This window comes from Centrocercus urophasianus, unplaced genomic scaffold (genome assembly GCF_019232065.1).
Source record: "Centrocercus urophasianus isolate 14NV4802_14NV808 unplaced genomic scaffold, USGS_Curo_1.0 seq_26, whole genome shotgun sequence".
Lineage (NCBI taxonomy): Eukaryota > Metazoa > Chordata > Aves > Galliformes > Phasianidae > Centrocercus > Centrocercus urophasianus.
In genome coordinates, this window is record NW_024884822.1 from 6,308,565 (window position 1) to 6,319,903 (window position 11,339).

At 58.4% G+C, this 11,339-nt stretch overlaps 1 protein-coding gene across 6 annotated transcripts; it reads right to left on the minus strand.

Annotated features, from left to right (window-relative positions):
* Nucleotides 1-208: 208 nt before the first annotated feature.
* On the minus strand, nt 209-11,061 carry ARHGEF37 (Rho guanine nucleotide exchange factor 37). Of its 6 annotated transcripts, XM_042826527.1 has the most exons (14): nt 10,474-11,061; nt 9,237-9,386; nt 7,724-7,938; nt 7,188-7,311; nt 6,948-7,095; nt 6,018-6,217; nt 5,036-5,166; nt 4,443-4,547; nt 3,507-3,617; nt 2,721-3,050; nt 2,423-2,551; nt 1,729-1,924; nt 1,130-1,302; nt 209-795 (listed from the first exon to the last, which is right to left on the minus strand). In XM_042826527.1, exons 3-14 carry the CDS (start codon nt 7,925-7,927, stop codon nt 586-588), a joined length of 2,061 nt encoding a protein of 686 aa, XP_042682461.1. In that variant the 5' UTR covers nt 7,928-7,938; nt 9,237-9,386; nt 10,474-11,061; the 3' UTR covers nt 209-585. The 6 variants fall into 6 exon arrangements, with proteins under 6 accessions (XP_042682461.1, XP_042682459.1, XP_042682463.1 ...); XM_042826525.1 differs by lacking the exon at nt 9,237-9,386; XM_042826529.1 differs by lacking the exon at nt 9,237-9,386 and having other exon boundaries at nt 7,724-8,026.
* Nucleotides 11,062-11,339: the final 278 nt, after the last annotated feature.

Sequence of the window (11,339 nt, forward strand, 5' to 3'; positions counted from 1 at the left end):
CGCGAGCGTCAGCGGCCCTCGGCAGCACCGCACCGCAGTGCAGGGAGCAGGAGTAGGGCTTGGTGGCCGAGAGGTGACAGAGCGCCGGCGTCGGGGGCAACCAATGCCCAGATGGCGATGGGCCGTGTGGGTGGGCACAAGGGAGAGTCATCCCGCCCGTTTTGTGGAGAGCGCGTCTCCAAGAGACACGTGCCAGGCTGGAGCCCCGTTTGCAGCACTGCGGTCTTTGCAGCTCAGACGTGATTTACTCAGGGATGGTTCTCTCATCACCACTACAGGCACTTTTCTCACCAAAATGAATCCCTGCCGAGCTGCAGCCACATGTCACTCCATCCCAAGTCTTCTCTCCGTGCTGCCCAGCCAGAAGCAAACACACATGGACGTGGCACCCTCGCACTTTCCTGCCCTTGTGCACAGCGGCACAAAGCACATCTCCCCACTTGCAACCGCCCCTGGGCCACATTCTGCTGCTTCCCCAGGCAAGGGCTGTGCAGCCACTCCCTCAGCAACGAGCTCATCGGGTGCCAATCAGACAGCTCTCCTCCGTGAGCGGCACGAAGCCATCAGGTGCTGCGCTGGTGCTGCTCACACGGGCAGATTCCAGCCCACGGGCTCCTGCACAGGGACTGTCCGCAGGTAGCTGGAGGGCACGTAGCCCCGCTGCCCGTTCACCTCCACCAGGCTCCACTCGGTGCTGCCCTTCTTGTCGTGTGGCTCCAGCACCACCACGGGCTGCCCTGCCTGCAGGCTGAGCTCCTGCGGGCTGCGTGCTGTGAAGGAGAAGCCAGCGACCACCTGTGAGAGCAGGAGGAGAGGAGGAAGCACTTAGCAAGGGTCAGAGCTAGGAAGCAAAGGGACATGCATGGCAGGGTAGGACCTAGAGGGGACACCAAGGACATCGATGTAGGGACAGTGGAGACCTCCAATGCACAGTTCCCTTGCTCTGTCCACCCCAGGTCCCAGAAAGGCAAACCTCAGCCTTACCCAGGCGGCTGCGACCCTCCTGCAAGGCACACAGCTGCACACGAATGGTTGTATGTGTGCTGGAAAAACAGGTCTGTGTCTTTGCCCACGAGTAGAGAGCTATCAGGGTCGCTGGGAACAGGCCTGGGTTGTCCTCTCCTCTCACCTGGAAAGCCGGGGTGAATGTGGCCACCTGGGGTTTAGGAGCTTCAGGTGACACATAAGAATGTCGCCTTCTCTCTGTACCACTCTCCAGGGCTGACATCTGCATCCTGGGCTGCTGGCTTGGTCCCAGGCAATAGGGCTGGAGTTTGGCAGCAGGCACAAACCCTCGGGGACCTGGAGAACATGCACACACAGGTCATGGGGTTCCACCACCTGGCACACATAGGATGGGTTGGAGGAGAAGGGAGGGGAACTTGGCTGTGGCTGGCACAGCACAGGAGCCCCACTCAAACGTGTCCATCACTAGGGTACATCCAGAGCAAAAGCCCAAATAATGGGTTTCAAGACACTTCTGTGTGGGCTGGACTCTCCTTTCCCAGTCTTGACACTTCACAAGTGCTCTTTTGGGGAACAAATGAGGAAACCCAAGATCTACAGCCAATGGCTACAGGTGTAGCTGGCAGAGCACAGATGGGTTTGGGCTAAGCCAGTCCTGGAAAGGAGGGTCCAGGAGACAATGGCTCACTGTTTCATCCAAGCTGAGGAAGTGGTTTGGGTTTGTTTTCTGACCCTGGTGCCTCCCTGCAATGTTAACAGTACCTCCAGCATCCACAAGCCATCTGCCCTTGTTGCCTTTAGTATCCACACTTTGTATCAGAGCCACAATCTGCCCCCTTTGCAAGGTCAGGTCCATGTCTTTGCTGCCACTGATGTTGCTTGTCACTTGGTAAAGCTTGTCTGGGCCGTGTTTGCTCACAAGGGAAAGGACCTTCCGCTCCTCAGCAGGGTTCAGGGGCTGGAGGGGAACAAGAAACACAGGAGCACTCAGTGAGACACAGGAGACTGAGACACTTTGTGAGCATGTTCTATCATCATGTGGTCACGTTCCAATGGGTGCTTAGAGAAACCTCTCCACACTATCTGCTCTTCCTCACAGTTTGGAGAAGACCAGAGCTCAGAACCAGAAAAGCTGAGGCTGTTCCAGCTCTGGTTATTCCCAGACAGCCTCTTCTGGAGTAGCGCTGTGGCTGTGGGGATCCCCTGTGCCACTGTGTGAGCCAACCTGCCCCCAACATCCTGCACCACGAGGTCTCAGACACAGCGCCTCCTCATTGTCAGCCCTTCCTTTGGCACAGGCTGCCCAGGGAGGTGGTGCAATCACCATCTCTGGAGGTGTCTAAGAACTGTGGAGATGTGGCACTAAGTGAGCACGGTGGAGATGGGTTTGTGGTTGGACCTGATGATCTTAGTGGTCTTTTCCAACCTTAACGAGTTTATGATTTCCAGCACCTACCTGTGGCACAGGGCTTGGTGTGACAGTCTCAAATGCCTGGATGAAGGTAGAGAGCTGAACTCCTGACTGCTGCAGGGTGTCCTCCACCAGCCTCCAGAAAGCGGGCAGCAGCATGTGGCCATGGGGCATCTGTGAAGGACCCTGAGGTCAGTGTGGGATGCAACCAGCTCACCAGAGCTGCCATAGGTCCTGGCCCGCGCCCGCAGCCCCACGGGCCTGCTAGAGGGGGAGACGGATGAACCCAGCTAAAACAGGCAAGCCTGGATGAGCACAAGGACACCCGCTCTCCTCCTCTCACCTGCTCTAGTTCCTTTTTAGCCTCATGCAGAACCTCTGCAGCCAAGTCCTGCTGCAGGACGCAGAAGGAGCCCAGGAGCTGTTCCAGGAGCTGCATGGCCACCTGGTTGAAGCGCGGGAGCTCAGCCACAAGCAGGGCATTGATGGCCAGATAGGTGTTCATGGCTGCTTCCTCATCATATGTCACACTGCCCGTTTCGCTCCTCCTCTCCTGAATCTCCTCGTAGTCCAGCAGCTTGTCCAGGCGCTTCTTGACCAGCTGCTGCGGCCCCACCAGCATCTCTGCCAGGCTGCAGAGGGGCTGCCAGACAAGCCTGTCCAGCCGGCGCCTCTGTGGGATGACAAAACCCAAACCTCCATGGGAACTCCACTGGACAGGCCCCGCTGTCTGCATGCAACACTGTCTTATGCATTAGAAAAGGCTTGGGAGCCTGCTGGAGGACTTGTGTGTGCTTACCCCGTGTCTCGCCCTGTGCAGCATGGGCAAGGGAAGGGCTGGTTCTCCCTACAGGGGAACTGTATCCAGTATGGAGATCTGTCTGCCCTGCCACAGCCTGCACTGCTTGGAAGCCCATCCTGGCCATGCTTACAATGAGTGGGGCTGAGGGCAGACACCATCTATGGAATGCTGATGGGCTCCCAAAGCTGAATATTGATAAGAATGCTCCCTGCACCGGGCCATTCTGAACCCCACTCTCTGTTTCCCCTGCCCTGGCAGCCCTGGCAGGAGGTGTGAGAGATGCTTGGCTCTGATCCCAAAGGAGCTCTGCAAAGAAGGAGCACTCACAAACTCTGGGAACACAGCGCAGTGGAGGTGCTCTGCGAGGCGGCGGTACTGCTGGGCAGGGCCCTCCTCCATCTGCAGCTCACACTTGTGTGGGGTGGGCAGCAGGAATGCCTGGAAGGGAGAAAGCAATCAGGGCAGGCCTCTGGGAGCTGCCCAGCACCGTGCAGCATCCTGTAACTATTCCAGCAGCATGGGAGCTTCTCTCCATACATGTTGTGCACACAAATATAAGGGGGAGAAAGAACAGCCATTCCCTGCCACATCTCACTAGCACACAGACTGCCATCCTCGTGTGTTCTTCTCTTTTTATGCACTGTTTGGGCTACAAGGAGTCATCCTGTCCCCTTTTCCTTCATGTCATCCCAGTGTGGGGAACTGTTCTCAGTATTTTCAGGACAAGGTCTTTCCATCCTGACATAGGTGCTCTCTGACCCCTCTGCCATTTCCTGAGACCTTCCTCACAGTCTTTTTGCCATCACTCATGCTTTCATTTCCTTCAGACAGCCTGAAGGATCTCTGTAAGAAAATTACAGCAATTACTGACCCAGGTCACTCAGAAGGGAAGTCTGCTGCCATGCCTCATCTGGGGACACTTGTGCCTTATACCTGGTAAAGCAAGAATTTCCAGGCTGAACAACAATGAGCACTTCCAGCTACTTGATACTTTGAAATAATGATCAGTGTATGGATTGACTTTTCTCAACTGACACCCAGCTCTGCCAATGAAGCCTTAGCTTCATTTCAGCCTCCTGTGGATGGAAGCAATCTTCTGAGGCTGTGAGTTCCCCAGCACAGCAACACGTTTCAGCCAAGAAACACAAATCCCTGAGCACCTCCAGCTGTTGTCTGCAGAGGGCTTGGGGGTGTTCTGCAGCTCCCAGACAGGGTCCTGAGGCCTGGATGGGGAAAGTTGCCTGCACACAGTCAGGGCTTTACCTCTAAGTGCTTCAGGTAGGATGCCACGTTCTCCTTCAGTGCAACCACACTGGATGCCACGCTCTGGAATTTCTCTTCCAGGTCATCATACTCCTTGTCCTCTGTCTGCAAGGCAAGGGGCGGCTTGTCTCTGTGCAGGCAGAACGGGAGGGGTGGGGGCAGAGGGGATGCCAACACAAGGTGCAGCCTGAAGCTGGAGCTGGAGAGACCCTGAGGGGCTCCAGGAGTTTGACAAGGGCCACGATACGGGGTGTTTGGGCACTACATGGGACGTGGTGCTGGGGAAAATGTCCTAACTGCAAGCAGTGCTCTGTGTCACTGGGTGTGCATCCTTTCGCTGGGATGCTCTACAGGTCTGAAGGGCTTTTGGAGGTCAAAATGTTCCCCTTTGATACTTATGAGGCAAGGAGGGAGGTCTGTGCCTGCGCAGCGGCTAGAATTGGAGACCAACAGCCACACTGGGTCACCCGGCAGGTGGACGGGGGCTTACATGACAGCACAGGCCGCTGGGTGTCAGCACCGGGCTCGGCTCTCCCTGCCTCGGTGCAGGAGGAAAGCCGCAGAAGCGGCAGAGGAGGGAGGTAGGCGCGCACCTTGGCCACGATGCCGGCCTCGTGCATGAGGAGCCGGCTCAGCCGCGTGGTCTTCTTGGCGATGGAATGGGTGTTGAGCCGAGCCAAGCGGTCCCGCAGCGTCAGCTGCTCAGCCTTGTTGTACTTGGTGGCTGCCTCGAGGAGACACGAGAGGGGAAGGAGAGCTGTTGGTGAGCGGTCCGGCGGCCCCGAGGTGAGGGGCTGCTCACACAGCTGCTCATCTGTACAGCGAGACCCCGAGGGTGCTTTGACCTTCATTCATAGGACAACAGTGCTCTGGGACCAGAAATCCTGCCTGCAGCCACCAGCAAACCAGTGCAGATCTGGCTCCTGCAGCACTGTGTCCTGGCTGTTCTCTGCAGGTAGCATGCTCTTATCACAGCCCTGCAGCCCAGCAGCCTCCCTGCACGGTGCTGGGGCAGCTGTTGGGATGCTGGTGTGACCAAGAGAACAATGTGGCTGCAGAAGCTTTATAGCAGCAGCCTGAATGGGTGAAACGGAAAAAGCAAGGTGAGAACAGCAGCAAGGCTGGGACTGATCAACAGAATAAGCACAACCCACATCAAAGAAGGGCAGCCCCAGGGAAACTACCATGAAAACCAAAAAGCAGAGTGAGCTTGCATTTGTGGGGAGCTTGATTTCTCCTATCCCAAGGGCAGGATTGTTCCTTCAACTCCCCAGCCCAGGGAATGCAGATGGACCAGTTCTGTGCTCGCTCCTATGCCACCCTGCTCCTGCAGCTTACCCAGAGCGCAGCACCCACCCTGAGCCAGGTTCCACAGTGCCAGGAGCTGCTGGGACGCAGCCCAGCCTGCAGCCCCACCTGGCAGGATGGCTGAAGGACAGGAGAAAGGGAGAGCTTTGAACTGACTTGAATAGGAATCAGTGCAGCACCAATGGGACGCAACCAGGGTTGAACTGAGCCTCCCCAGCCACCCGCTGCCTGTGCCATGCCCTCTGCCTGAAATGTGCCCCTGCTCACCCACTTCCCGGCGCCGCTTGTACTCGTTGATGTTGGCATTGACCTGGGTCATGGCACGCACGGCTGCAGCGAGGGCTGCGTGAGAGCTGGTGCTGGCAGGGGTGTTCTCCAGGATCTTGCCCAGCAGCAGTGGGTATTTGGTGACTCTCTGCACCGGCATCACCAGGAAGAAGCTGAGGTCCGAGGCGCTTGTGTGAGGCCTGAAGGAGGGGGAACTGCGTGAGGATGGCATGGAGGACAGCCCTGATGCTTCTCTGGGCTTCTCTGCAAGCATTCTGGGGATAACCTGGCCCTTCTCCAGCACCAAGAAAGCTTTGCTGCCTGGGATCCAGAGGTGAGCTGTGGATTTCTGTCCATGTACCCCAGCTGTGCATCCTCAGGCAGTGCTCACCAGCGTGCTGTCCCCGCCAACCCCAAAGGGAGTTCCAGGCCTCAGCAGGCATCTGGTGCTCCTGAACAGAACTGTGCTTGACTGGCTGAGAGGTGCAGGACAGACACCCCAGGCTGTGTGCACAGACCCCCTCTCTCCAGCACATCATCTATACTGCAAGCAGGAGGAAATGCAAGTGGCTTGTAGTGTTTGTGACCACACTGATGGGGCAGGAAGGGTCCTCCATGTCCACTGGGGCTAGTCTATCTCTCTGCTGATACTGGAAAATGCATATTCTCTGTGGCACAGCTCCTTTGGATGGCAGCGATAGGGGGAGAGGAGCAGGCAGGAGCCATGGGTGCCACCCCACCACAGGTTCAGAGTCCACCATAATAGATTCCCAAACTGTAGTGCTTTGACAGGTCCCAGAGGATGCAGGAGAGGCTGTGAAGATGTGGCACTCAGCTAGGTACCCCAGAGCAGGTACCTATCCACGAAGGGAGCTTGTTTAGAGAGGAGAAGGGCAAGGCCACTAGGGAGGAGGTGGCATGGGTACCTACACTGTCGTGGTCAGGGTCTCCATGATCTCCTCCTGCAGCTTGGGGTCCTTGCGGTAGCTCTCCACCAGCAGGAGGGCATGCTCATAGCTAGCACAGTAGATCTTGTAGACCATCTCCATCTCCTCCTTGAACTCCTGGAACAGAGTGCCTGGAGGAGGAGGGTCAGGCTGGATGGAACAGTTCTCTTCTATGGGAAGGGGTCTCTTCCCCACATACCATATGAGTTTGCTTTCCACTTACTGATGCTGAGCAGCTGCTCATGCTCCTGGGTAGCAGTGTCCTGAAGTCCCCTCAGGAACCGTCTGGAGACATGGAGGATGTCATCAATGTTAGAGAAGAGTCCTTCCAGGTCAAGACCAGGCAGCTGGAAGGAACACAATTGCCCCAGAACAAGCCAAATAGATGAGATGGAGGTGGATCTAGCATTGTGGAATCATCTGCACTCTCTCAACACCAGTATCCTTCCAGCAGCCTCATGTGACATCCGAGGAGCTGGAAACGCTCCATTTCAAGAGGCATTTGGAGATAAGACCTGGCTTTGTTCCCAAGTAGGACAAGGCCTTTCTAACATTACAGATGCAGAGTTAAAGCCTTTCGATGGCTGTACTGGCTAAGACATAATGTCTGTTCAACCCACGACCCTGCCTGATGGGGGCAGTTGGGGGGCTGAAAGGATCAGGGTGCAGGTACTGGCCTCCCAGCTGTCCTCAGCATCAGCCCTGCTGGGATCTGGGAGCCCCCCTGCTCCCAGCACATTCACCCCACAGCGCCCTCACCTGCTTCTTCTGGAGGTGCGCCCGGATGTCGGACAGGCACAGCTGGAGGTTGTGCACATAGCTGGCTTCAGTGGTGATGAGCTCCTCCACAGCCAGCCGCTGGCTGTGCTCCATCCTCTCACAGAGCATCACCTCCTCATAGATGTGTGCATCATGGTCGGCTGTGTCCTCAGCAAGTGGCTCTTCTGTGTGGGTGCTTGCCATGACAAGATGCTCTGCAAGAGTGAGTTTGGGTCAGGGGCTGAGCTGCAGCCACAGGGACTGGTGCTCCGGTGTCTGGCTCGGTGCTCACACTTGGTCCACCTATGCCAGGGGACAGAGAGCACTTCCATAGGCACATCTGTGGGATGCACACTTGCTCCAGGGGACAACAAGCCATTCACATCTACAAGCAAGGCTTTCCTACCACTGATAAGGTCTGGATGGATAGGGCAATACTCCAAAAACATAAAACCATAAAATGCTGAGAGCGAAAAGTAGACTGGCTGTCAAGGGCAGGCACCCACGTGGGACAGATGGGGACATGCTGAGCAGTCGTGCCCAAATCCCAGCAGCCAGAGCAGCACCCCGGCACCAGCTGTGCGCCCCTCCCCAAGAGGAGCACAGGGCTCCACCACCTCCGCGCCTGCTCCAGCACTGCTCGGGCTGGCTGTCACTGCTCAGCAGTGCCTGGCGTGCTGCCTTGCATTCAAGTGTCTTTTTCAAAGTACAAAGAGTATTTCTGTGACGCCTGAACAACAGGCATTTCTATGGGAGGGAGAGCTGATTTACAAATCGGGGGGAGAAGCGGGCAAAGGTGTGAGCGCCTGGTGCCAGAGGCGCTGGGAGCCCCTGGTGCTCAGAGTGCTTTTTGCAGAAGCGCTGCTCCGGCTCTCCCTCTTCTTGTAGAGAGCACAAAATCTGGGAGCTGATTCACGGCACTTCCTTCTCAGGGAACATCCCGTGTTATGCTGGTGCTGAGGAGAAAGGCGCAGCTCTCCAGGTGGCACAGACAGACGCTGGGGCAGCGTGAGGCAGGAGGCCTTGAGATACAGCCAGCCTAGGGCAGCCTGGCCTCCTGCACAGCTGCACAGCCCTGGTGCATGTGGTGGGAACAGAGAGCTGAGCCAGAGCCTCAGCTGGGGGCTGCTCCAGCAAATGCTGGGTGCTGCAGCAGTGAGTGCCCCTGCCTGGCAAATGCCTGCAGCTGCTCTGGAGGAGAGCTAGGCTTGACAAGAACACAAATACATGCGCTAAGACAGCAGGCACAGCGCCTCTGCTTGCTTTATAGGAGAACTCTACCCTGCTAGCTGTCATCCCAACCCCCTACGTATCTGTGGCTGCCACAGGACACTGTTCTGCGCTCTACTGGGTGCCTCGGAGGTCCCCAGACAGTGGGATGTATCCCAGAGACAAGCAGATGATTGGGGCCGTGGCTGGAAGTGCTTCAAGCTCTGCACGGCAGAGGGGCACACAAATGCAGGGACCGAGGGGAAGGCAGGGCTCAGGGTGCTGCCGTGCTCTCTGGACCCACCGCGCTGCGCAGCTCTGCCCCACTCCTCACTGGCTGCAGCTCGAGGAACCAAGCACTGAGTGCCACCGGTCCCAGTGCCGATATGGGGACCCCCGCGCTCCCATGCTCCAGGAGCGGCTCCCAGGCTAGGAAACCTCTTTGCGCCCCCATCTGAAACGGCGGAGAAATAACAAAACTGAAAAGGAGCCGTTCTGACAGCAGGTTTGATTCCCCGGCTCTCCCCTCGGCCTGCCTGCAGATCGGCGCTACGCTGCAGCCTCCGAGCATCCCCGCAGGAGAGCTGCACCCGGGGGAGGGCAGGGGCTGCCGGGCCCCAGCTCCCACCCCGCAGTGCCCCGGTGCCCGAGACCCCCCTGCCCGGGCCCGACCCCTCTCTTACCTGCAGGGCCGGCGCCGGGAGCCGCGGCCGCGCAGCCGCAGCGGGGGGAGGTCAATGACAGCGCGCTGCGGGAGGGACTGGGCGGCCCCCGGCGAGAGGGGACAGGGTCCGGCCGGGGCCCGCCCGCAACGCCCGGGGGAGCGGCGAGGAGGAGCGCGGCGGCGGCGGCTCCGCACCGCCCGCAGATGCCCCCCCCGGGTCTGATAAGAGAGGAGCGGCGGCGGGGGTGGGGAGACCGCGCCTGCAGCCGGTGCCCGAACGCCAAGCCGGGTCAGCCCCGCAGCGGCGGCGGAGCTCCGGCTGCGGGTTCCCGGCTGCGGCTGGCTCGAGGCGGTGCGGAGCTCCCCGCTGCTGTACGACCCGGCGCTCCGCGGCTGTTTGTTTATAGCTTCGCTCCCGGCTGTGCGAGGCTGGAGTTGCCCGGCGCGGCCCGGTGCGGTGCCTGGGCACCCGCTCTGCTGGCGCTGCCCTGCTGCTCAGCCGCAGAAAGGGGTTCGGAGAAAGCAGAAATGAAAAGTCCAAATACAGCCGACGAAGCGGTGCCACCGGGACTCACGGACGTTTTGGGCTGCAGGTTTTTTCGCTTGTGAAGTATTTGCATCCTTGTAAACAAGCTATTGAGACGGCAGCAGCTGATGCACAGCCAACTCCCGCCGCCCCCGAGCGCGTCCCATCCAACCACAGGGAGGTGACAGCCGCACCTGGATTTTTCCAGGCTGACACAGAGCATCCAGAAGTGGCGCAATGAAAGGACACACGTAGGGGCTTACAGAGGGGCACAGTGGGCAGACACATGGCCACGTGGGGATGGGGCTGTGAGTGCAAGCAACCCACACGGGCTGGCAGCAAAGGCCTTACCTGGCTCTGGCTGCAGGGATGCAGATTTTCTTTCTCCCCCGCAGCAGCGACTCAAGCCTCAGCCAGGTCCATTCTGGAGCAGCAGAACGCCTGGCCAGGTGCCCCTGGGGACAGCATCTCAGCAGTGTCAGGAGCTTCCCGGCTCCATCCTTGGGCAGGCACACTTACCACCACATCCAACGAAGCCATGGAGGTATGTCACTGACTTTGGCTCCCATCAGCACCCGGTGCTGCGTCACACCGTGGCTGGCAGCGCTCTCCTCCCAGCACGTCCCTTGCCCCAGCAGCCAGGGCAGTGGGGCAGCATTCCCGGCTGTCTACTCCTCCCCAGATGGGTCATGCTGTGGGTGTTCCCCCAGGCATGTTTTCAATTCCAACCAGTATTTTCGGATGCTTGATAGCACAGCTAGGGTGATTTCCTTGCAAGACCACTGTGCTGCCAAGTGATTTTCCCCAGTGTGAGCAGTTTCCTTCCTGCTGTGTCGCTAGCCCTGTTCTCTTCCTATCCCACCCCAAGCTGGGGCTGCACAGCTCCATGCTGTCACCACTCCAGGGCTCACCAGGAGTCAGGAAGGCATGGGAACGGGCTGGCTGCCACTGCCAGGCTCTGTTTACAAGGAAAAGCAAATAGGTGCATGCTGGTCTAGAACAATTGTTTGTGTTTCCAGGTTTCCATAAGCCAATCTAAAGGGCCCTGCTCTCTTCTCCACCCCGTTGGCACTGACTGCTGTAGCCTTGTGGCCTTAGATCCTGCAGGCATGTGATCCAGCAGCGTGGCATGGGGAGGCACGCAGAAGGGCGCAGCGCTGCGGAGGTGGCAGGGCAGGACTGCCTCCTCCTGCTGGGCTCCCTGGTTTCTGCAACCT

What these genes read in the sequence shown, in the direction of transcription:
- ARHGEF37 (XM_042826525.1), bottom strand. Translation starts at nt 7,927, where the DNA reads ATGGCAAGCACCCACACAGAAGAGCCACTTGCTGAGGACACAGCCGAC. An exon ending in CCTACCTGAAGCACTTAGAG is followed by an intron (nt 3,618 to 4,442) that starts GTAAAGCCCTGA and finishes TCTCCCTTCCAG; the next exon opens with GCATTCCTGCTGCCCACCCC. An exon ending in GCGCTGTGTTCCCAGAGTTT is followed by an intron (nt 3,051 to 3,506) that starts GTGAGTGCTCCT and finishes GTCATCCCACAG; the next exon opens with AGGCGCCGGCTGGACAGGCT.